Below are 26,769 nucleotides of genomic sequence, written 5' to 3' on the forward strand. Positions count from 1 at the left end.
TAAATGAACATACATAGCATGTGATGTGATGTAAAACAATGTACTAGTGTGATGAACATACATAACATGAAAAGGTAATGTAAATCAAATGTACTAAGTATGATGAACATACATAGCATGTGATGTAAAACAATGCACTAGGTATGCACTAAATGGACATACATATTGTGAAATGTAATGTAAATCAAATGTACTAAGTATGCAACAAAGGACATACATAGCAAAAACATAATGAAATCATGTACTAGGTGTACTAGTGAACATAGCAAGTATATGACATGAAAACATGAAAAGCATGAAAGTAACAAGTAGGCACATGTGTTTCACCCCAAAATGTTTGGAAAACAGTAAAGGAGGGGTCTATGTACTCACTTGAGGGTGCTTAGAAGTCTTGAACAACAACCAAGAAAAGCTAGAGAGATCACGGAATCAAACGACACCCTATATAGATAACTACATAAATAACCGGACCTAAATCGGGGGATTGGATAGTATGGGGTTTTGTGAACCAAATGAGTATTGGAACTCATGTGATATGGTTTAACAAAGCCCATATACTAAAATGAAACCTAACCTAAGTGCTTACGACCCATTACTACCCGTTTAGGTAGCTTATGCTACTTTAACGCGTCATTCGCGTAAACCGCGTTGGGACCGCTTGACTAGTCCTATGACAAGTAAAATATGCCTCAACATGTCTAATATAGTTGCCGAAGTGACCATAAGGTATAACTCGGAAGGTTATTCCCTATATAACTATGGTCACCTAAAGTGCTTGGTCGGATCCTAATGATCGACCAAATGGGTCGGGTTCGAAAGCATAAGCGATTTATTAGATCGCTTACCTTACGACCCTATATAAGCACTAAATCTAAAAGTGACGAGCTAAACATGCTAGAACATGTTTAGTTAAGTTAGAAAACAGGTTTGGTATCAAAACAAACGGTTTTGATACCCTAGAGTAGTTTGGTTACAAAGTACGCGAGAAAACGTATTTTGGCCGAAACTACGAGTCGTCACTGAGCCTAGATAACGTGGTAATCAGTAGGTATAGTCACTATGGACTATAACCATCGTGATTACGCTCACGTTATGAAGTTCAACCGAACTTCGCGTTGACCATAAACTGGTCAATGCAGAAAGTCAAACACAGTTTGACTTTAACGCTAAAACAAACGAAAAACATGAAAGAATACTTACAGAAGGTCCCCGCAAGATTTGACCTGATTCACTCTCAGGTAGGAAGCATATACTTCCACTTAGAGAGCTTGAATCAGATTCAAATGTGAGGAAGAATGAAATAGGTGTTGCTATTTATAGGAAATCGAAGACCGTTAGGATCGTTTCTTGGAGAAGGAGAAAAGATCTAGGCCTTACACTTGTACCCACTGATTTGGTAAACAAGGGGCACCCAAAACCAGCCCACAGAAACAAGGAAACCATGTGCAAAACCATGGGAGCAGCTGGGTTTTGTAAAATGATGTTTGCTGACCTGGGGAAGGCTTACGGACCATAAGCAACTCCATACGGTCCGTAAGGACCCTATTTGCTGGCAGCAACTTTCAGAATTTTGCAAAACAGGTCCCTGCACCTCCAAACTTTGTTTTTGATGCGATTTGACACGTTTAAGCCCCGTTAACCCCATTTTAAGGCACAAATATGAAGTAAGTATAGGTAACTTAAAATGTGCTCAAAATATCCTGGATGCCGGCTCGTTTGGTCGTACGATTGCGTTGTTCGGTAAATTACGACGGAAGTCGTAACGGACGCAAAAACGATCCAAATTGCGCGATGAATGGATTTTTATCAAGCCAATCACTAAAACATAATATTTTAATGATTACATAAATTTTTGGATGTCCGGAAGTATTCAGAACGTAAGTTATGCGCGAAAATGCAAACTTATGCACTTTTTGACGCTTTTAGTCCCTGAATGAGCATAAAGTTTATTTTAGCACACCGAACCCCTCAAAGCCTATTTCTAAGCTATGTAAAAGATATTTAGGGTGTGTTTAACTTATGATCATGTTCCGGAATGTTTGTTACAGTTCAAATTGGCATACTTTCGCAGTTAGTCGAATTTAGTCCCTGTAAGCGAATAAACTTGATTTCGGCACACCAAACCTTCCAAAACTTATTTCTAAGTTATGTAAAGGTTATTTAAGGTATGTTAAGCCTATGTCACTGTTCCGGAGTGTTTGTTGCATTAAACTGGTTATATTTACGCATCAGTGCGCGTATAACCTTCCAGAAAGCGATTTAGAGCCCGAAATCGAACAAGAATTGATATGTGCAAATGATACACATATTTTTACAAATCCCAAGTATAAAATACAATATTTCATTGGTTTGGTATTTGTTTGATGGTTGAAGTGAGACAGGTGTCACAGTCTCCCCTACTTCAGGAAATTTCGTCCCGAAATTTATTTAGAGGAAACTTGTGAGAGTTTGAAACATGAAATTGAAAAGATCAAACAACACTGGTTAGAGTCCTGAACTTCTAGTAGCTTTGAATAACATCATGCTTACAATGTGAGAGGGACACTTATATACAGGTATATAATGTGTTATTGGTGCGTCCACCGTTCCTCTATTTCATTGTTCGCATTTTGTTATTGTTGTCACTATCGGTTCTTACACATAATAATTTTTACTGGGTTTTTGTGCACTGAATTTCATAATTATGTATGCGTCCATAATTGCGGAATTCCTTGCATAGTTTACACAGTGTATTTTATAATGTGTAGGGGAGGAAAACAAGGAACGAGCCTGTGATGATTGTGACTAGACCATACTGGGGTCCTTTTTAATTGAGTCAATAAATGATCTCTAGACCAACAAGGTGTCTTTTCAGCTTATATCATCACATGCCATTCTTAACCAGATTATGAATCAATCTTTTGACTAGACCACTCAAAGGGTCTATTTTTGAATCATGGAATGGTACTATATAATCCAAGGGTCTTGACTATCACGTAGAAGCCCAATAAGGATTTAAGGTAGTACCTTTGTGAATATCCTACTACGAATCCCTCATATGAAGATATTAAAGGTTCTACGAGAATTTGGATGACGAATATCCCGAGTATACAACACAAAAATTCATAAAAGAAAACACAAAATGCATAAACACATAAACACATAATTATTTTAACTTGATTTTAAATTTGTTATTGTAACACTCAAAAATTTCTTAAATCGTTATAATAATTATAAATTTATTACCATTTAGTATAATTAAAAGTTTGACATTTATAACAAGTTAAAGTTTAGTACTTTGATTTTTTTATTAACCAAGTTAGTGTGCATATTATTTACATTTTACCTAAACGTGAATAAGGTTATATTCTAAAGTTTTATATAACATTATTTATATGAATTTGTTTAAACCTATCCATCAACCATATATTTACATATGGGTAGGTGACTAGTGAATAATTATGCTCATAGTTTCCTATAAGACTAGTATAAAAAAAAAGAAAATAAAAATACTAAACCCATGCTTCATCATCCTCTTCCCTGCACACAATTAAATGAGAAGACCATAACTCTTTTCTTGTTTGACCATCTATAACTTGAATAGTTGAATAGATACAAGACCATCAATTTCAAAAATACATACACATCTATACATCGATCATTCCTTTGCTCTAAATGGCTACACTTACATTCCAAAATTAAAACCACCACCATAAACTACCACCATATCCACTTGAATCGCCGCAAGAACCCCACTTTTCGGCCACCCTTTCGTTTCCGGCGCACGTCACCGTCGTGAGCAACTCGTCACGACCGTACTGTTTTCCACCACCGCGGGTTGGTTCCTTCCCCGACCTATCAAGGTATAAACTCCGACATCTTGTTTCGTTTCGGTTGAACTCATGTTAATTTTCCGGCGACACACGTAACTGAAAAGGAGCCTCGTGTGTGTTTTTGTGTGTGTACGAATGAGTGGGGTGTGTGTATTGTGTTTTGAGTATGTGTGTGTTATCTTGTGTGTATGAGTGTGTGTTTTGATTTGTATATGAGAATGGGTGCATGTGCATGATGACATCTAGGTGTATGTGGTTACTATGTATGTATGTATGGTGTGTTTGAGTAAACTGTATGTTACCTATATGTATATTATTTATGTTTGTTGTATGTACATCGAGTCATATGTGTGTTTTAGCATGAGAATCTTGTCTGATGTGGTTGTGAGTTTGTTTAGATCTTGTGTGTATGTGTAATTTGGGTGTCATGCATATGTTTATATATGTGTGTATGTTTATCGAGATATGGAAAAAAATATCAACTCTTTTAATTATTTTTGACTTATATCTAATTAAGTGTAATATATATTTATGTATAATAATTAATATTAAGTTCTATTATTATCACATGTATGCACTATCTCAAAGCTTTATAATGATATATTTTTAGTAAATAAAGATCAAAATTCTATGTTTATTATTCTAAATTCCTATATACAAATGACGTTACGAAAAGGTTAAAAGTTATATTTGTATTCATATTATCTTTAAGGTGACTAAATAATATATGGTGACTGTAACCGAGGAGCATATGAAAAAAAAAAGATAAGTTTAGTTGTAGTCGCCGGAAAGCCAAACGAAAGACCTCTTTATTTAAGTAAATTATATAATACTAATCTCATAAATACGGGATTTAGGTTCATGTAAGTTTTGAGCACGACCCGAATTGTGGATTTTTGCTTTCCTTGCTAAACTAAGGTACGGATTCCTAATTCTGACATCATAGTATTTTTTATCATATCCGTCACTTTGCAGTACGGATTTTCGTGTGTTCCTGTTAATCGTTTGATATGTGATGCGTTACCTGAATCAGTATGGAATTGTGTATGATTATTAGTGTGATGTAACATGCCATACCTCAGACTTGTACTCATGGTCGCATATTCCTACTAGAATTATTTTCAGTTGGTTGTAAACTATTTACATGGCCTTAGTTTTTGTACTATGTCACCCGAGCGTCTGGCTTGCCGTTTGGGCGTTAGCGGCATGGCACTTATCGTGACAGTACGTAATAAAAGTTCACAGCGTCTCTAGTTTGTGCTCGTGTAGCACCTTGGCCCCTAGAGGCGAATAGATCGATCTTAGTTCCGAGTTTGAGTTTGTTGTGTGGAGATGGAATAATGGGTGAACGCCACACTCACCATCTCATAGGTACATGGACTGGCTAGCTGTGTACCAGTCTGTTTTTGGCTCTGGGTGCTTCGTTATTACATGACTTATGGTTGTGACATTCAAGGTCACCTAATTAGTATATGCATTTGATACGTTTGTGATATGATATGATCCGTCTGCTACTGTGCCAATTATACTTTAGACGCATATTTCTAATTTGGTTCAACATCTACTTCAGTTTAATTTCTGTACCCGTATTGATTTGTTATTTCAATATCGTTTCGTGTTTCTTTCTTTTCGTCCATCCTTACTTGTACTATTGTTCTTTCCGTTACTGAGCAATTCTTTGGCTCAGCCGTAGTTTTCTTTTCTGTGTTTTTCTTGTCTTGTTTACAGGTAATTAGGGATAATATGGGGAATCAGTAATGAGAGATTAATGGATGTTCAAGAGTATTTAAAGACTCTTTATTTTGTTAAATCATGTACTTTTGAATGAACTTAAGACTAAGGGTATTTTGAGACGTGTATGTCACCTTGAATCCTATCTTATATTAAGTGGATGTATTTTGGTTATGATATTCGTAATAGTGACGCTCCGACCTGCCCCGGGTTGGGGTGTTACAATTATGGTATCAGAGCCAAGGATCCTTCCTGTAGAAAACTTAAACCTTAATAACAAAACACGTGAGGTAATGGGTAGACATCGGGTTAGGATTCCTCTTTGCCATTTTTCCGCTTAATGTAAAATCTCAATGCTCATCTGAAAGTCTTCTTTTCAGATGGCTCCTAAAAGACGTGTGAACACTCGTCGTAGTGGGACTAATACCTCAGACGACACTCCTCTTGAGGCTCTTGTTGCTAACGCTGTCAATACAGCTATTGCAGGTTTAGTTCCTAACTTATTACAGCGGTTACACAAATGAATCATGGAGGTAACCACAACGGACCACCACCAGGAGGTAACCATAACGGACCACCACCAGGAGGTAACCACGACAGGCCACCTCTCGGAAATAATGTTAACCCTCCTGTTAGCATCCATCAATGGCTTGCACACTTCCAAAAACAAAAGCCAAAATCATTTAGTACTGCTACTACACCAGTTGAGGCGGAAAACTGGATCGCTCATATCGAGAAATTGTTTGAAGTGTTGGGTGTTGATGATGTGTTCAAAGTCAGGCTTGCTACTTATAAATTGGAGGACGATGCTCATAGGTGGTGGAAGATTTTCAAAAGTTCTCATGGAGGAGATAATTACACAGCTACACTGTCATGGGATGAGTTTCGCTCATTGTTTTATCAGCAGTATTTCACTGATGCTGATCGTAGTGAATATCTGAGAGAGTATTCATCCATCATGCAGAGAAATGATGAGCCTATCATGGAATTTAAGAACCGTTTTTGTCGCTTGGTTAGTTTTCTAGGCCCCGCCGCTGGCACGATAGAGCAGCAGACAAACACTTTCAAGTGGGCTATATGTGACCGAGATAGGAAGTTTATCCTGAATCTTCGTTTCAATGACATTAATGAGATTATTGACGTGGTTAAGAACTTGGATAACGATAAGAAGCATCGTCAGAAGGCGTTTGATGATAACCGCAAACGCCCAAGGGAAAATAATCAGGATCACTCTTCTTTTCACGCTGGAAACGATCAGTCCTTGGCACCCCGAGACCGTAAACATCGTTCTGATAAGAATTTCAACAATCAGTCAGGAAATGGGGGAATCGAAATCAAAATCATAAGCCTGCACAGAACCAGACACAACATAATCAGGCCCCCACTAGAGCACAACCACTGAATCAACAAAACCCACAACCGAATCGTGATCCTCCTTGTGCCACTTGCGGGAAACCTCACTAAGGTAATTTTCGCCGAGCTGAAGGCCTTTGTTTCAAATGTGGAGATGCAGGACACATGATTAAAGCTTGCCCTCAGCTTGCCCCTAAAGCCAATACCGGGGGTAATGCTAGACCTGCTGTGGGAGGACGTGTGTTCGCGTTGACAGCCGATGACGCAGCAAATGCCCCAGGTACGGTTTCCGGTTATTTATGCATTGGTGAACGTGAAATTTATTCCTTGTTTGATACTGGTGCGACACATTCTGTGGTATCGCTCTTAATTGCTAAGCACTTGATGATTATGCCTACTACTTTAGAGTATCCTTTAGTGATATCTACTCCCTTAAGAAATTCTACTATCATCTCTCATGTTTATCGAGATTGTCTGATCCAAATCGCATCCATTATTCTTCCCGCAAATTTGTATCCCATTTAGATGAATGACTTCGATGTTATTCTTGGCATGGACTGGCTCTCTCGGCATAATGTCTCGATTGAATGTCAGACTCGCCGCATTCTTTTTGGAAATCCTCAACGTCCGGAATTCATTTATCAAGGGACTCAACCTCGTAAGCCATTGAAAATAATCTCTGCATTTAAGGCCCAAAAGTTTCTTTCACACGGGTGTGTAGCTTTCCTGGCTTCGATAAAAGCTACGAAGCCGAATGAGCTCAACATCTCCGATTATCCAATTGTCTGTGAGTTTTCGGATGTATTTCCTGAAGAGCTGCCTGGACTCCCACCAGATCGCGAAGTGGAGTTCACTATTGATCTGATTCCTGGTGCCGAGCCGATTTCTAAAGCACCGTACTGCATGGCGCCTCTAGAGCTCAAGGAGCTCAAAGAGCAGTTGCAAGAGTTGTTGGAACTTGGTTTTATTAGACCAAGTGTCTCGCCTTGGGGCGCACCAATCTTGTTCGTGAAAAAGAAGGATGGTTCTATGAGACTTTGCATTGACTATCGAGAGTTGAACAAAATCACCATTCGGAATCGATATCCGCTACCTCGCATCGATGATCTGTTTGATCAACTTCAGGGTGCTAAATGTTTTTCTAAGATCGATCTAAGGTCTGGGTATCACCAGCTGAAGATCAAAGATTCAGACATTCCTAAATCAGCTTTCCGCACTCGGTATGGTCATTATGAGTTTTTGGTTATGCCATTCGGGTTAACCAATGCTCCAGCTGTTTTCATGGACCTAATGAATCGAGTCTTTCACGAGTTTCTCGATAAATTTGTCATAGTCTTCATCGACGATATTTTGGTCTATTCTAAGAGCAAGGAAGAACATGAGTACCATCTTCGTACCGTACTTGAAATTTTGCGACAGAAGAAGCTTTATGCAAAATTTTCGAAGTGCGAGTTCTGGTTAGACCAAGTAGCTTTCCTTGGTCATGTGGTTTCTGCTGAAGGTATTTCAATGGATCCTGCTAAGGTGGAAGCAATCACTAAATGGCCTACACCTACCTCAGTCACCGAGGTTCGCAGTTTTCTTGGCCTCGCCGGATATTATCGCAGATTTGTGGAAGGATTTTCAACCATCGCCTTACCTCTAACCCAACTTCTAAGAAAAGGGGTTAAGTACGCTTGGAACAATGATAGAGAGAAAAGGAGTTGAAAAAAAGGTTAGTGTCTGCCCCGATTCTCACACTTCCATCAGGTACAGGTGGATATCAGATTTATAGCGATGCTTCGAAGAAGGGACTCGGATGTGTTTTGATGCAACACAATAAGGTCATTGCTTATGCCTCACGCCAGTTGAAGCCGTATGAGGTTAATTATCCGACGCATGACCTTGAGCTTGCCGCCGTTATCTTTGCTCTAAAGATTTGGCGACATTATTTGTACGGAGAGACTTGTGATATTTTCACTGATCATAAGAGCTTGAAGTACATCTTTACACAAAAGGAGTTGAGCATGAGACAACTACGTTGGTTAGAGCTTTTGAAAGATTATGATGCAAACATCCAGTATCATCCGGGAAAGGCTAATGTTGTGGCTGATGCTCTTAGCCAAAAGAACTTTGGGGCAATTTCAGCTCTCCAATTGCAACCTCATATTCTAACTGATCTTGAAAAGCTAGGTATTGGTATCCATCTTGGTGACGCTGACGGTTATCTAGCCAGATTTTAGATTGAGCCCGACTTGATCTCACGTATCAAGAGTGCTCAACAAGATGACGGAGAAATTTGGGCTATTATACAGAATTTGGAGGTTGGTAAGCAATCAGAATTTCGAATTGACGAAAATGGAGTAGTTTGGTGTGGAAAACGGTTATGTGTTCCTAATGATTCCACCCTACGTGAATCATTGTTAGCTGAAGCTCATAGTTCACCATTCTCTATCCACCCTGGATCTACAAAGATGTATCGAGATCTTCGTCAGCACTTTTGGTGGAACGCTATGAAAGAAGATGTAGCCAGATATGTTAGCAGATGTCTTACTTGTCAACAAGTGAAGGCAGAACATCAGAGAGCCGGTGGTTTGCTTCAACCACTAGATATTCTGATATGGAAGTGGGATGACATTTCAATGGATTTTGTAACTGGTTTACCGAGGACGTTCAAGAAGAATGACACTATCTGGGTTGTAGTCGACCGGTTGTTAAAGTCAGCTCACTTTCTTCCGATTCAGCAGGGATTCTCAGTCAGTAGATTATCTAAAGTCTTTACTCAAGAAATCATTAGACATCATGGTTCCCCAGTCTCTATCGTGTCTGATCGAGACCCGCGGTTCACTTCACGCTTTTGGAAGGGATTGCAAGCCGCTTGGGGCACCAAATTGAGATTCAGCACGGCATTTCATCCTCAGACAGACGGTCAGTCAGATCGTACTATTCAGACACTCGAGGATATGCTTCGAGCTTGTGCTCTAGAGTGGACAGGAAATTAGGATGAATATCTTTGTCTTGTCGAGTTTGCCTACAATAATAGTTGGCAAGCTAGCATTGGTATGGCACCGTTCGAACTTCTTTACGGACGGAAGTGTAGAGCACCTATCTGTTGGGAGAAAGTTGGTGAAAAAATCTTTGAGGGACCTGAACTAGTGCAAATTACCAATGAGAAAGTTGCTATCGCTAGGGAGAAGTTGAAGGAAGCGCAGAGTCGACAGAAAAGCTATGCAGACCGACATCGTCGAGCCTTGGAATTTAATGTTGGTGAGCGTGTTTTCTTACGAGTTTCGCCTTGCAAAGGCGTTCGTCGTTTTGGAATCAAGGGAAAGCTTAGCCCTAGATTCATCGGTCCATTCGAGATTCTTGAAAGAGTCGGTGAAGTTTCTTACCGTTTGGCATTGCCACCTCAACTATCGCACGTGCATAATGTCTTTCATATATCCCTCCTTAAGGGATATAATTACCATCCATTACACGTTGTGAATTATCCTTATCATCTTATTCATGAGGACCTATCTCTTGAGGAGGAGCCCGAAGCTATTATTGACCGCCAAGAACGAATTATGCGTAGGAAGACTATTCCTTTTGTTAAAGTCCTATGGAAGAACCATTCTGAACGTGAAGCTACATGGGAATTAGAATACACGATCCGTTCTCATCATCCAAATTTGTTTTCGTCTTAGTATCCTAAACTTTAATGTGTTGTGATCTTGTACGACCTTGGAATTGTTTCAGTCTCCGTTTACCGCCCTTTTTGTAACTCAGTGTTTTCGCTAATGTGTAATGTTTCGGTTATGCTTATATGTGATCTAAAATGTGTCCGTATCGGTTATCAGCATCTTGCAATTTCGAGGACAAAATTTTTTTTAGAGGGGAAGAATTGTAACACTCAATAATTTCTTAAATCGTTATAATAATTATAAATGTATTACCATTTAGTATAATTAAAAATTTGACATTTATAACAAGTTAAAGTTTAGTACTTTGATTTTTTTTTATTAACCAAGTTAGTGTGCATATTATTTACATTTTACCTAAACGTGAATAAGGTTATATTCTAAAGTTTTATATAACATTATTTATATGAATTTGTTTAAACCTATCCATCAACCATATATTTACATATGGGTAGGTGACTAGTGAATAATTATGCTCATAGTTTCCTATAAGACTAGTATAAAAAAAAGAAAATAAAAATACTAAACCCATGCTTCATCATCCTCTTCCCTACACACAATTAAATGAGAAGACCATAACTCTTTTCTTGTTTGACCATCTATAACTTGAATAGTTGAATAGATACAAGACCATCAATTTCAAAAATACATACACATCTATACATCGATCATTCCTTTGCTCTACATGGCTACACTCACATTCCAAAATTAAAACCACTACCATAAACTACCACTGATGTGTGTAAAATGCAACATATAAATCACATCAATTAAGGCATAAAACTAACCCTTTTTGAGTATTAATGTTGGAAAAATAGTGTTTTTGTCTTCCTTTTGCATTTTCAGGATTAAATGAGCTCAAAATCACAAAAGAAGCAAAAAGACAACTAATTCTAGCATAAATACAAGAAAAGGAACAAAAGTAGACTGCCCGGACCCTCAACGGCACCTCCCAAAGCAAAGGAGAAGAAACAGAGTCTGAACACGCCCCGTGTCCAGCGAACACGGGGGCGTGCCCAGGAAGCAGCAGAAAAGACAAACCAGTAGAAGCTTCCATTGCCCACCACGGGGCCGTGTCCAGCGGGCACGGGGGTGTGGTGAAAGTACAGCAGGCGCATTAATTGTAATTCGCAATTACAATTAATGAAGATAGAGAATGTCAGACGGGCACGGGGCCGTGTCTAGCGGACACGGGGCCGTGTCCAGCCTTCTGTTCAGCCTATAAATAGAGGAGCTTGGCTTCATTTTCTCTCATCCCTTGGCACACCACCTCTCTCACACTTCATCCACCACCCACCACCACCATAACACCATCATCCACCACCATCATCCATTGTCCATCGTAGAGTGTGTGAGTCGTCTCGGGATCCAAGATTGATCGTAAGAGTTCTTGACAATCAAGGCCATGTTTGCCTAAGTCTCTTACATCACTTGGTGAAGACAAGTGTTTAGTATAATACTTTTTATTTTTAATCTTTTGCACTTTTTATTTGGTTTTGTATTAATGACTTTAATAACTAGTTACTTATGTTGAAGGTGATCTTTCCTTATCGTTTGTCCGTGGTGTCTTGGCATTATTTTACTGTCTATATAAAATAAAAGATTTTCACCATTCATATCTCAACGGTCTATATGGAGGTATGTTGTCTACCTGGTCGGGGGTTAAGGGAACGGTTTGGTAAGGGTCTTGCCCTTGTTCAGCGTTTAGAGGTCCTGCTTGGGACCTGGGTCAAATTTAGTAGGATCTCCTTCAATGCCCATAGGTATTGGATGGCGGGGATCCAAACTCTTTGACCCCCTCATAAGTTAACTACTATTAATACTATAACCCGGCTATTTAGGACTGTATCCCTGCTGACTCAGACTACTTAGCCGAGGGTAACGTCACCGCCAAAAGCGGGGCCTACCACAATTTGCATTAATAACTTAATTCATTATCTTTCAATAATCCGACCCTTTAGGATTGTATCCTTGCTGACTCAAACTACTGGGTTGAGGGTAACGTCGCCTTCAAAAGAGGGGCCTACTACAATAACTAAGATAATCTCTTAAACAAGTGCAAAAGTGCGAAAATAATCAAAGGTTATACTAATACACGTGTCGGATCCAAGTGATTCATCTTGTCTATCTGTTTTTATTTTATTTTTATTTTCAGCATTTAGTTAGTTTTTATTTTTCTTAGTTTAAAACATTTTTCTAACTTTTTGATTTGATTAGACGTTGAGGATAAACCGGTATTAAAAGCTCTTGTGTCCTTGGACGACCTCGGTATCTTACCAACACTATACTACGTCCACGATGGGTGCACTTGCCCATATGTGTGTTTAGTGTTAGTGAATATCGTGTTTTATAAATTTAAAACTTGGCTAAAAGTGTAAAAAGGGGCTTAAATACTCATCAAAAATATAACACACTTCACGCACATCAACCACCATATCCACTTGAATCGCCGCAAGAACCCCACTTTTCGGCCACGCTTTCGTTTCCGGCGCACGTCTCCGTCGTGAGCAACTCGTCACGACCGTACTGTTTTCCACCACCGCGGGTCGGTTCCTTCCCCGACCTATCAAGGTATAAACTCCGACATCTTGTTTCGTTTCGGTTGAACTCATGTTAATTTTCTGGCGACACACGTAACTGAAAATGAGTCTCGTGTGTGTTTTTGTGTGTGTACGAATGAGTGGGGTGTGTGTATTGTGTTTTGAGTATGTGTGTGTTATCTTGTGTGTATGAGTGTGTGTTTTGATTTGTATATAAGAATGGGTGCATGTGCATGATGACATCTAGGTGTATGTGGTTACAATGTATGTATGTATGTATGGTGTGTTTGAGTAAACTGTATGTTACCTATATGTATATTATCTATGTTTGTTGTATGTACATCGAGTCATATGTGTGTTTTAGCATGAGAATCTTGTCTGATGTGGTTGTGAGTTTGTTTAGATCTTGTGTGTATTTTGGGTGTCATGCATATGTTTATATATGTGTGTATGTTTATCGAGATATGGAAAAAAATATCAAATCTTTTAATTATTTTTGACTTATATCTAATTAAGTGTAATATATATTTATGTATAATAATTAATATTAAGTTCTATTATTATCACACGTATGCACTATCTCAAAGCTTTATAATGATATATTTTTAGTAAATAAAGATCAAAATTCTATGTTTATTATTCTAAATTCCTATATACAAATGACGTTACGAAAAGGTTAAAAGTTATATTTGTATTCATGTTATCTTTAAGGTGACTAAATAATATATGGTGACTGTAACCGAGGAGCATATGAAAAAAAAAGATAAGTTTAGTTGTAGTCGCCGGAAAGCCAAACGAAAGACCTCTTTATTTAAATAAATTATATAATACTAATCTCATAAATACGGGATTTAGGTTCATGTAAGTTTTGAGCACGACCCGAATTGTGGATTTTTGCTTTCCTTGCTAAACTAAGGTACGGATTCCTAATTCTGACATCATAGTATTTTTTATCATATCCGTCACTTTGCAGTACGGATTTTCGTGTGTTCCTGTTAACCGTTTGATATGTGATGCGTTACCTGAATCAGTATGGAATTGTGTATGATTATTAGTGTGATGTAACATGCCATACCTCAGACTTGTACTCATGGTCGCATATTCCTATTAGAATTATTTTCAGTTGGTTGTAAACTATTTACATGGCCTTAGTTTTTGTACTATGTCACCCGAGCGTCTGGCTTGCCGTTTGGGCGTTAGCGGCATGGCACTTATCGTGACAGTGCGTAATAAAAGTTCACGGCGTCTCTAGTTTGTGCTCGTGTAGCACCTTGGCCCCTAGAGGCGAATAGATCGATCTTAGTTCCGAGTTTGAGTTTGTTGTGTGGAGATGGAAGGAATATTGGGTGAACGCCACACTCACCATCTCATAGGTACATGGACTACCTAGCTGTGTACCAGTCTGTTTTTGGCTCTGGGTGCTTCGTTATTACATGACTTATGGTTGTGACATTCAAGGTCACCTAATTAGTATATGCATTTGATACGTTTGTGATATGATATGATCCGTCTGCTACTGTGCCAATTATACTTTAGACGCATATTTCTAATTTGGTTCAACATCTACTTCAGTTTAATTTCTGTACCCGTATTGATTTGTTATTTCAATATCGTTTCGTGTTTCTTTCTTTTCGTCCATCCTTGTACTATTGTTCTTTCCGTTACTGAGCAATTCTTTGGCTCAGCCGTAGTTTTCTTTTCTGTGTTTTTCTTGTCTTGTTTACAGGTAATTAGGGATAATATGGGGAATCAGTAATGAGAGATTAATGGATGTTCAAGAGTATTTAAAGACTCTTTATTTTGTTAAATCATGTACTTTTGAATGAACTTAAGACTTAGGGTATTTTGAGACGTGTTTGTCACCTTGAATCCTATCTTATATTAAGTGGATGTATTTTGGTTATGATATTCGTAATAGTGACGCTCCGACCTGCCCCGGGTTGGGGTGTTACAGTTATCATCTTGTCAATTTGTTATGCTAACTGTGTACATGTGTGTAAAGCACACCAAGTATCCAATCAGTGGATTTTGATTGGTGCTTTAAATATTTTTAAGAATCTAACTATAAAGATAGAAAGATTTAAGAAAATTCGATTTCGATTATAAGGAATCGAAATGTTCGAATTAAGGCATACGAGGAATCCAATGAAGGATTCTGATTTGAATGCTAATTATCCACAAGGATCTAATTGTAATGATAAAAAGATTCCATATGGATTTTAGAAGTTGAAGGTGTTTTGAAACCTTGCACTGGATGTGCTTAAGTCAAATCATGAAGTAAAAATGCTTATGAAGTTGAGATGCTAGATATGCCAAGGCGACATATGAAGCAGAATTTGAAGGTTAAGTCAATGTATGAGGAAAATACTTTGAAAACTATGCATGGGGTTCTAAAATGTGTTCAATGTTTTTGGAAACCTTATATATAATACTTTTGAAATCATAAAGTAGGTGTATTAGGTAGGTATATTTATAAAAATGTTTTAAAATCATGCGAGATGAATTTTGAAATTATGTATAAGGTTTTTGAAAACATGAATGATGCTTTTGAAATCATGCACTTGATATAAGTAATTATACTGTATTAATAATATTTTGAAATCATGAAGGTTGTTTTTGAAAACATAGACAATGCTTTTTGAAATCATGGAGGTTGTTTTTGAAAACTTATGTTATGCATGTTGAAAAATCAGAACGTAATGGGTATGAGATTTGAAAATCCCCTTAGTTATCTAACCAAGGATTCAAAGGCACAGATGTGAAAAAAACACGATTACTCACAATTTTGCTTTATTTCTTGTACTTCGTCTCCTAGAATGAAATGAGCACTTAAAATTTTCGAGGAAATCATGAGTGATCACTTGAAAGGGAGAATCATAAGAGTAGGTTGTAAAGAGTATAGTTCCTTGATGTAGGTATCATAGGGAAATGCCATACACACATGTAACTACATTTGTACATCAGAATTGTGAACGACAGTTTATTCATAAACTAAACACATTGTTTATGTTGGACTCTGTATGGCCAAGACACATATTAAATTGATGTGGCTAGTACGTTATGATCCAAGTCGAGTCATACCCAAATACAAGCTAGACAAACACTTATAATATTTATTTATGATATGATCAAACAAATAAATATTAACACCTAGAATATTTAGAAATTGGTTTTCTAAATAATTGCACTTCACAAACTAATAAATTATATGGATAATTTATTTTTAGAGAATATTTTATTTTGTTATTTAATGGGTTAAATAACATAATAAAAGTAGTGTAAGTCTTATAACATATGATGTTATATTTTATAAAAGTTATAATATATATATAAGACTTAAATAATTAATAAAAGAAATTTGTATTTTTTTATTAATAACACCCATGTGGGCCACCCCCCTCTTCCCAAAGTTTTTGGTCCAATGAGATTGCATGCAATTCTCATTGTTAGAGGCTTCTTGATTGGGTGGTCTTCCCAAGCACTTTTTGGTCCAATGTGTCACACCCCCAAAATCCCACCTGCGGAGTACTACCGCTTGGAGGCGTGACTGACCAGGATCCAGCCACCAATCATACTGAACAAGCATATAAGTAGTTATAAAAGTTTAACCATCACGATTGGTGTTCCAAAACAAATAAGTTTAAGTTGCAAGCGGAAGCATAAGTTTAAAGTTATAACATAAGTTCCAAAAATTTCAAGTTTAACATAGTCTTGTAGCAATCCCTGTCCCACAACGATCCTCCTCCATGCAAGCTCCCACTGAGTACCTATGGTCCTGCAAAGCATGTAGTAACGAGTCAACAACTAGTTGAGTGAGTTCACGGGTGGGCGTTCGTTTTAGTTGTTTCGAAAACAGTTTACTTTATCTGGCATCCTGCCGTGGGGGTTACCCCATAGTTTAAAAAGACGTGACCAGTTCATTCCCAGTTACTCCGGCACTCCGGCCGTGGGGGCTACCCCATGTAGTTATCAGGCATTTCGGCCGTGGGGGCTACCCCATGTACATCATCTGGCTCTCCAGCCGTGGGGGCTACCCCATGTGTATACTAGACTCGTTACCGTATCGATTGCTGACTGTAGTCATGTTTATGTGCCCTGAAAACATCAATGTCTATCATCATTGACGTGCCCCAGATCCATTAGTTCACGCCCGTCCTCTGCGGCACGGTGTGAGGCTTGTCAGACCTAAATAGCGCTATCTAACTAATGACCCGCTCGCCATTGGCCCGGCGATTAGTCGATACAAAAAGGAGGGACTTCGTGATAGAGTTTTAGTCTAGTACGTTTATCCGTCCATCCGGACGAGGAATCACATTCCTGAACCACTGACGTCCTACCCAAAGGTAGACGAGGAACCCACGTTCCTGAATCCCGTTCCCAACCCAGGGAATCCCATGCTTTGTAAAGGGTGTGAACTCACCTCGGTTTGCTCGGCAGTTAATCACAGAAAGTCAATCAAGTCGCAAGTAGTCAATAACGTCCTAACACGGATATCACGTATAATCAGATTCGAACCAAGTAGTGTACAAATGTTCAACACGCATGGAAATCACGTATAATCAGTAACAGTTCTCAGTTAACAGTCAGACATAATCCAAAGTCCAAGTGTGAGGCCCAAACAGTTGGGCTTGTGATAACAGGCCCAAATAACACGTTAACAGTAGCACAGAAGTTCATATGTCCGGCCCACTAACTTAGGCCCAAAGTGTGGTCTCGAGTCGCAACCGGACTCGCAAGCATGGTCTCGAGTCATGCTGTGTGTTGATCATGGATGGTTGCGAGTCGCAACCGGTGTCGCAACCGTAGTCTCGGTTCATCATGCTAAGGTCTCGAGTCGCAACGGGACTCGTAACCTGTGGTTTCGGCTTGTCCTGCTATGGTTGCGAGTCGCAACCGTGTGGTCTCGAGTCATCACGCTGTGGTTGCGAGTCGCAACGGGTGATTGCGAGTCGGTAACAGTCGTTTTCAAGTTCACGTGTTGATGCAGATGTAGTCAGATTAGTGGTACAGTATAATCAGGCCCAAATCCGGAAATAACCAATAGCATTCCACTAACAGTTTTCCTAATCAGGTTACTAGTCAAAGATGGATCAAAATCACAAGGGTTTTCAATCTTCAACTATCATTCAAAGTGTTCTTCACATATTCAAAGCATATTCATCAAGTTCATAACATTTTCAACACTTATATCAACCACAACTATGAATAATCATCAAGACACTTAGCATAACATACAACTCGGTTTCCCTATAGGTCCGATTTCATCACAAGTGCAACCTAATTTCATCATTCATTTTTAACATACAATGAATCTATTTTCAACATCAACATTTATGCATAGTTCCACACATAACAAGATCATTCATGAACCGATTTCCTTTCAAATATCATGCATAACTCAACTACCACATTATCACATAATCTCATCATACAAACATAACATGAACATACTAACACTAAGCATTCAACCATAATCTTTAAAAACACTAACCGGTTAATGGGTTTCGAGGGTGTGTGTAAAGCTTCCAACCGGGTGTGTGTGTGTGAGCCGATCCAAGTCCAAAGATCCAAGAATGATGAAGTGTTTGTGTTCTTAGGTTTAGAGAGAGAAGTAGGAGGGTGTGTGTGTGTTCTAATGTTCAACAAATGGTAAAAACTAACTAAGGTGGTGTATATATAGTCAAGTTCCAAGTGTGCACCCTTAGTGGGTTTCGAGTGGGGGTTCACGGCCCAAAGGCCCAACCGGCCACTAGGTTCTCGGCCCAAGTCCACTCGAGACCTCATGGTCTCGAGTCGGGTTCTTTGTTCTCGGGTTGGGTTCTCGGTTCACATAAAACACGTACACATATATATACAAATGCACACATAACAAAGCACTTATCACATAAAAAGGTTCACGTTATCATTTTAACTAGTCACATAACGTACAAGCAAGTTACAACGAAAGGTTCTAGATTTCGGGTTGTCACATCATCCCCAAGTTGAAAGAAATTTCGTCCCGAAATTTGATGGCACTCACTGAGGAAGCTAGTTAGGTTGCAAGGTTTTCCCGGTTTTCCTGGGGTGTCACATCCACCCCCCGTTGATCTGGAATTTCGTCCCGAAATTCCGTAGCTTCAGCCTCAGTAGCGTTTGTACTGTTCTCAAACAGTTGGGGATACTTTTGTTTCATCCGATCTTCGCGCTCCCAGGTAAACTCTGGGCCGCGACGTGAGTTCCAACGAACTCGTACAAGAGGTATTCTAGTGCTCTTGAGGACCTTAACATCCCGGTCCGTGATCTCGACAGGTTCTTCGACGAATTTCAACTGTTCGTCGATCGTAAGTTCCTTCAGAGGAACTACGTGCGTCTCATCTGACAGACACTTCTTCAGATTCGACACATGGAAAACGTTGTGAACTGCACCGAGTTCTGCTGGTAATTTCAGTCTGTAGGCCACCTTGCCTATTTTCTCAAGAATTTCAAAAGGTCCAACGTACCGTGGGTTGAGTTTGCCGCGTTTACCAAAACGAACCACACCCTTCCAGGGTGAAACTTTGAGTAATACCCGCTCCCCAACCTGGAGCTCAAGTGGTTTCCTGCCCTTATCGGCGTAGGCCTTCTGACGGTCACGAGCGGCCGCCATGCGTTGTCGTATTTGAGCAATCCGCTCAGTAGTGTCTACCACATGTTCTGGACCAGTGATTTGACTATCCCCCACCTCTGCCCAACAGAGGGGTGACCGGCATTTACGTCCGTACAATGCCTCAAACGGAGCAGCTTTAATGCTGGTGTGGTAGCTGTTATTGTACGAGAATTCTACGAGTGGCAGATGCTTTTCCCAGCTGTTGCCAAAGTCGATTACACAAGCGCGAAGCATGTCTTCTAGTGTTTGGATAGTACGCTCGGACTGCCCGTCCGTCTGCGGGTGGTACGCTGTGCTCATATCTAAACGTGAGCCAAAAGACTTGTGCATTGCCTGCCACAGTTCCGAAGTAAAACGTGCATCTCGATCAGAGATGATAGAAGTGGGCACCCCGTGCCTCGAAACAACTTCCTTGAGGTATATTTCCGCTAGAGTGGAGAACTTATCCGTTTCCTTGATTGCCAAAAAGTGTGCGGATTTTGTGAGTCGATCCACGATCACCCAGATAGTATCGTTTCCGCGCTGTGATCTAGGTAAGCCAGTAACGAAATCCATGGAAATTTGCTCCCATTTCCATTGTGGTATCTCTGGTTGCTGAAGTAGGCCTGAAGGTTTCTGATATTCCGTCTTGACTCGCGCACAAGTCAAACACTTGCTGACGTACGTTGCTATGTGGGCCTTCATGCTAGGCCACCAATACGTGGTTTTAATATCGTGGTACATCTTGTCCGAACCAGGGTGTACCGAGTAGCGAGATTTGTGCGCTTCATCCATCACAAGTTCTCGTAAGTCGCCATAGAGTGGGACCCAAATGCGTCCTGTTACATAATAAGCACCGTCTTCCTTCTGTTCTAAGCGTTGCCTTGACCCGCGTAGAGCTTCAGCTCTAACGTTTTCTGGTTTCAGTGCTTCTATCTGAGCAGCTCGTATTTGCGAAGGTAGACTAGAATGTATCGTGAGTTGTAAAGCTCTTACGCGCTTAGGCGTAGTGTCCTTCCGACTCAGGGCGTCTGCCACAACATTGGCCTTGCCCGGGTGATACCTGATAGAGCACTCGTAGTCATTCAGCAGCTCGACCCATCGTCGCTGCCGCATATTCAGTTCCTTCTGCTTGAATATGTGTTCTAAACTTCTGTGGTCGGTGTAGATGGCGCACTTGGTTCCGTACAGGTAATGCCGCCATAACTTAAGTGCAAAAACAACAGCTCCCAGCTCTAAATCATGCGTAGTGTAGTTCTTCTCGTGAACTTTAAGTTGTCGTGAGGCGTAAGCTATGACTTTATCTCGTTGCATCAATACACAACCAAGACCTTGAATTGATGCATCACAGTAAACCACAAAATCTTCTGTGCCCTCTGGCAGTGAAAGGATAGGTGCACTACAAAGTCTATCCTTTAGATGCTGAAAAGCTAACTCTTGTGCATTTCCCCAATGATAAACAACGCCTTTCTGTGTTAACAACGTGAGGGGCTGCGCGATCTTAGAAAAATCCTTAATGAATCTCCTGTAATAACCTGCCAATCCCAAAAATTGGCGAATTTCCTTTGGTGTGCGAGGCGCAGGCCAGTTCTTAATAGATTCCACTTTGGATGGATCAACGTGAATCCCATCCTTGTTCACCACATGCCCTAGGAAATGGACTTCACGAAGCCAGAAGTCGCATTTCGAGAATTTTGCGTAAAGCTGTTCCTTCCGAAGGAGTTCCAAAATAAGTCGTAGATGTTGTTCGTGCTCTTCTTTGCTCTTAGAATAGATCAGGATGTCGTCGATGAAGACTATAACAAACTTGTCCAGATACGGTTTGCACACTCGATTCATCAAATCCATAAAAACTGCCGGTGCGTTCGTCAGCCCAAACGGCATGACCAGAAACTCATAGTGCCCATATCGAGTCCTAAAGGCCGTCTTAGAGACATCCTCTTCCCGAACTCTCAGCTGGTGATATCCCGATCTCAGATCGATCTTTGAATAGTAGCTCGACCCCTGCAACTGGTCGAACAAGTCGTCAATACGCGGTAGAGGATAACGATTCTTCACAGTCACTTTGTTGAGTTCGCGATAGTCGATACACATTCTGAAGGTACCATCCTTCTTCTTCACAAATAACACTGGAGCTCCCCAAGGCGATGAGCTAGGACGAATGAAACCCTTATCCAAGAGTTCTTGTAGTTGCGTGGAGAGTTCTTCCAACTCTGATGGCGCTAAACGATAAGGTGCACGGGCTACAGGCGCGGCTCCAGGAGCTAGATCAATCTGAAACTCGACTTGGCGATGGGGCGGAAGACCAGGTAATTCCTCAGGGAATACCTCAGGATAGTCGCGTACAACCGGAAAATCCTCTAGCTTCTTCTCCTTCTCTGTGGTATCAGTAACTAAAGCCAAAATCGCAGTGTGGCCCTTTCGTAAGCATTTCTGGGCCTTAAGAAGAGAGATGATGTTCTCAACAGCACTTCTCTTGTCGCCACGAATCATGAGAGGTTCACTACCTAAACCAGGAATACGAACGATCTTCTCGTTGCAAAGAATCTCTGCTCGGTGTTGGGATAACCAATCCATCCCAATGACAACGTCGAAACTACCCAAGACAATAGGAATAAGATCGATAGAGAAAGTCTGGTTAGCGAGAATAAGCTGGCAACCCTTGACTACGTGAGAGGCTTCCAAACTCTTACCATTAGCTAGCTCTACAGTGTGCTTGTCGCTCAGGGGTGTAGGAATACGCTTAAGCATCTTACTAACTTCTAGTGACACATAGCTAGTATCGGCACCCGAATCAAATAAGACTGTAACATAAAAGTCGTCGAGAAGGAACTTACCCGTCACCACGTTGGGATCATTCCTTGCTTCTCCTTGACCAATCACGAACACTCGTCCCCTAGCACCATTGTTGTTGTTGTTGTTCCCATTGTTACCATTCCCCTGATTGTTGTTGTTGTTCTGGTTCAGTTGGGGACAATCCTTCTTGAAGTGGCCTTCAGCTCCACACTGAAAGTATCCTTTGTTGTTACCCTGCTGCTGTCGCTGGTTCTGCTGAGGTTGCTGACGATTCTGATTGACGGGGTATGCGCTTCTGCAATCCTTTGCAACATGACCAGGCTTGTTGCATCGATGACAGTTGCCCCTGGTGCATGGCCCACTGTGGTGTAGGCTACAACGATTGCACTTGGGGTGATTTCCTTTGTATCCACCATGACTTTGACCACCAGACGACTGCTGACTGGGGCTCTTGTGATCATCTGTCTTTCTCTGCTGAGACTGAGTTTGCACAGAAGTTGAACCCCTGCTTGAAGTTCCATCCCATTTCCGTTTATCTCCACTAGAAGCACCAGAAGTAGTTGCAGCACCTATACGCTTCGGTAACTTGTTCTGCTCCACCGCTTGGTCAGTAAGACGGTGAGCCAACTGTACAACCTGTTGGATAGTAGTCAACCTCGCTGAAGTCACATGACTTTGGATCTCTGGCACCAAGCCCTTGAGATAGAGTTCAATTCGTTTATACGGAGGATCCACCATAGTAGGACACAACAAGGCAAGCTCATGCGATCTCTTAGTGTATGCCTCGATTTCTGATCCCGACATCTTAAGATTGTAGAACTCATCTTCCAGTTTGTGAATGTCGTCACGACTGCAGTATTCCTCCCTGATCATTTCCTTGAAGTTTTCCCATGGGGTGGCGTTGGCAGCAACCAACCCTAACATCTGCACTTGAGCATTCCACCACGTGAGGGCCAAACCCTCGAGAGTACCAGTAGCATACTTCACCCTGCGCGCTTCAGGGCATTCACACATTTCGAACACAGACTCCAGTTTCTCAAACCAGTGTAGGAGACCTACTGCTCCTTCAGTGCCGCTAAAAGTTGTGGGTCGACAGTCCATAAAGGTCTTAAAAGTGCACACCGGTGCCTGACCTAAGGTAGGTGAAAGAAAAGACAGAGTTTAACACAAAGGTTGGTTCACGAGAGTAGGATCCAAATGATCCTAGAACATTTCGGACTGCAGGATATACCTCCTGCGTGTGCAGCTGCGAGCGCTGCGGCAACTCGTTCGTTGATCAAAGCCGTCAACTGGGCTTGTGTCATGTTAACGCGTCCAGACATGGTTCTTCATAACAAGAGTAATACGTGTGAGAGAGGTTCGCGAAAGTACGATAGTAAGACAGAGTAAGCACACACGTGTTCAAACAACAGTAGTTATACTAATCAAGCATACCATGAGCAATGTACTACGTAACTAACAAGTAGGCAATATACATACATTATATTACCTAGAACGTCGAGCCTTGCATGAGGAGCGAAGTGTCGTTGTGGACCGTTGAGCACTAAACCGGTCATAGTCTGGTTTTAACAAAAACGTTTCTCCTTTATTAAAACCAAGTTCACTATAACCAATGGCTCTGATACCAATCTGTCACACCCCCAAAATCCCACCTGCGGAGTACTACCGCTTGGAGGCGTGACTGACCAGGATCCAGCCACCAATCATACTGAACAAGCATATAAGTAGTTATAAAAGTTTAACCATCACGATTGGTGTTCCAAAACAAATAAGTTTAAGTTGCAAGCGGAAGCATAAGTTTAAAGTTATAACATAAGTTCCAAAAATTTCAAGTTTAACATAGTCTTGTAGCAATCCCTGTCCCACAACGATCCTCCTCCATGCAAGCTCCCACTGAGTACCTATGGTCCTGCAAAGCATGTAGTAACGAGTCAACAACTAGTTGAGTGAGTTCACGGGTGGGCGTTCGTTTTAGTTGTTTCGAAAACAGTTTACTTTATCTGGCATCCTGCCGTGGGGGTTACCCCATAGTTTAAAAAGACGTGACCAGTTCATTCCCAGTTACTCCGGCACTCCGGCCGTGGGGGCTACCCCATGTAGTTATCAGGCATTTCGGCCGTGGGGGCTACCCCATGTACATCATCTGGCTCTCCAGCCGTGGGGGCTACCCCATGTGTATACTAGACTCGTTACCGTATCGATTGCTGACTGTAGTCATGTTTATGTGCCCTGAAAACATCAATGTCTATCATCATTGACGTGCCCCAGATCCATTAGTTCACGCCCGTCCTCTGCGGCACGGTGTGAGGCTTGTCAGACCTAAATAGCGCTATCTAACTAATGACCCGCTCGCCATTGGCCCGGCGATTAGTCGATACAAAAAGGAGGGACTTCGTGATAGAGTTTTAGTCTAGTACGTTTATCCGTCCATCCGGACGAGGAATCACATTCCTGAACCACTGACGTCCTACCCAAAGGTAGACGAGGAACCCACGTTCCTGAATCCCGTTCCCAACCCAGGGAATCCCATGCTTTGTAAAGGGTGTGAACTCACCTCGGTTTGCTCGGCAGTTAATCACAGAAAGTCAATCAAGTCGCAAGTAGTCAATAACGTCCTAACACGGATATCACGTATAATCAGATTCGAACCAAGTAGTGTACAAATGTTCAACACGCATGGAAATCACGTATAATCAGTAACAGTTCTCAGTTAACAGTCAGACATAATCCAAAGTCCAAGTGTGAGGCCCAAACAGTTGGGCTTGTGATAACAGGCCCAAATAACACGTTAACAGTAGCACAGAAGTTCATATGTCCGGCCCACTAACTTAGGCCCAAAGTGTGGTCTCGAGTCGCAACCGGACTCGCAAGCATGGTCTCGAGTCATGCTGTGTGTTGATCATGGATGGTTGCGAGTCGCAACCGGTGTCGCAACCGTAGTCTCGGTTCATCATGCTAAGGTCTCGAGTCGCAACGGGACTCGTAACCTGTGGTTTCGGCTTGTCCTGCTATGGTTGCGAGTCGCAACCGTGTGGTCTCGAGTCATCACGCTGTGGTTGCGAGTCGCAACGGGTGATTGCGAGTCGGTAACAGTCGTTTTCAAGTTCACGTGTTGATGCAGATGTAGTCAGATTAGTGGTACAGTATAATCAGGCCCAAATCCGGAAATAACCAATAGCATTCCACTAACAGTTTTCCTAATCAGGTTACTAGTCAAAGATGGATCAAAATCACAAGGGTTTTCAATCTTCAACTATCATTCAAAGTGTTCTTCACATATTCAAAGCATATTCATCAAGTTCATAACATTTTCAACACTTATATCAACCACAACTATGAATAATCATCAAGACACTTAGCATAACATACAACTCGGTTTCCCTATAGGTCCGATTTCATCACAAGTGCAACCTAATTTCATCATTCATTTTTAACATACAATGAATCTATTTTCAACATCAACATTTATGCATAGTTCCACACATAACAAGATCATTCATGAACCGATTTCCTTTCAAATATCATGCATAACTCAACTACCACATTATCACATAATCTCATCATACAAACATAACATGAACATACTAACACTAAGCATTCAACCATAATCTTTAAAAACACTAACCGGTTAATGGGTTTCGAGGGTGTGTGTAAAGCTTCCAACCGGGTGTGTGTGTGTGAGCCGATCCAAGTCCAAAGATCCAAGAATGATGAAGTGTTTGTGTTCTTAGGTTTAGAGAGAGAAGTAGGAGGGTGTGTGTGTGTTCTAATGTTCAACAAATGGTAAAAACTAACTAAGGTGGTGTATATATAGTCAAGTTCCAAGTGTGCACCCTTAGTGGGTTTCGAGTGGGGGTTCACGGCCCAAAGGCCCAACCGGCCACTAGGTTCTCGGCCCAAGTCCACTCGAGACCTCATGGTCTCGAGTCGGGTTCTTTGTTCTCGGGTTGGGTTCTCGGTTCACATAAAACACGTACACATATATATACAAATGCACACATAACAAAGCACTTATCACATAAAAAGGTTCACGTTATCATTTTAACTAGTCACATAACGTACAAGCAAGTTACAACGAAAGGTTCTAGATTTCGGGTTGTCACACAATGAATGCACATGCAATTTGCATGGCTAGATATTCATTGATTGGGCAAAAGGGGTGGCTTGTTCTCTCTCATATTTAATAAGCTTTTGTATGACAAAAGTAAGAGAAAGAACTTGAAAGAAAAACTAGAGAATTCCTTCTCTAATTTTCGGCCAACATATGCTGGTTC

General features: G+C 40.8%; 1 protein-coding gene across 1 annotated transcript; it reads left to right on the forward strand.

The window, feature by feature from the left end:
- Positions 1 to 6,063: 6,063 nt before the first annotated feature.
- LOC110889363 lies at positions 6,064 to 6,945 on the forward strand. Its single transcript, XM_022136881.1, has one exon. The coding sequence runs from the start codon at positions 6,064 to 6,066 to the stop codon at positions 6,943 to 6,945; it is 882 nt and encodes a 293-aa protein (XP_021992573.1).
- The last annotated feature ends 19,824 nt before the right edge of the window (positions 6,946 to 26,769 follow it).

The sequence above is a fragment of the Helianthus annuus genome, chromosome 2 (genome assembly GCF_002127325.2).
Source record: "Helianthus annuus cultivar XRQ/B chromosome 2, HanXRQr2.0-SUNRISE, whole genome shotgun sequence".
Lineage (NCBI taxonomy): Eukaryota > Viridiplantae > Streptophyta > Magnoliopsida > Asterales > Asteraceae > Helianthus > Helianthus annuus.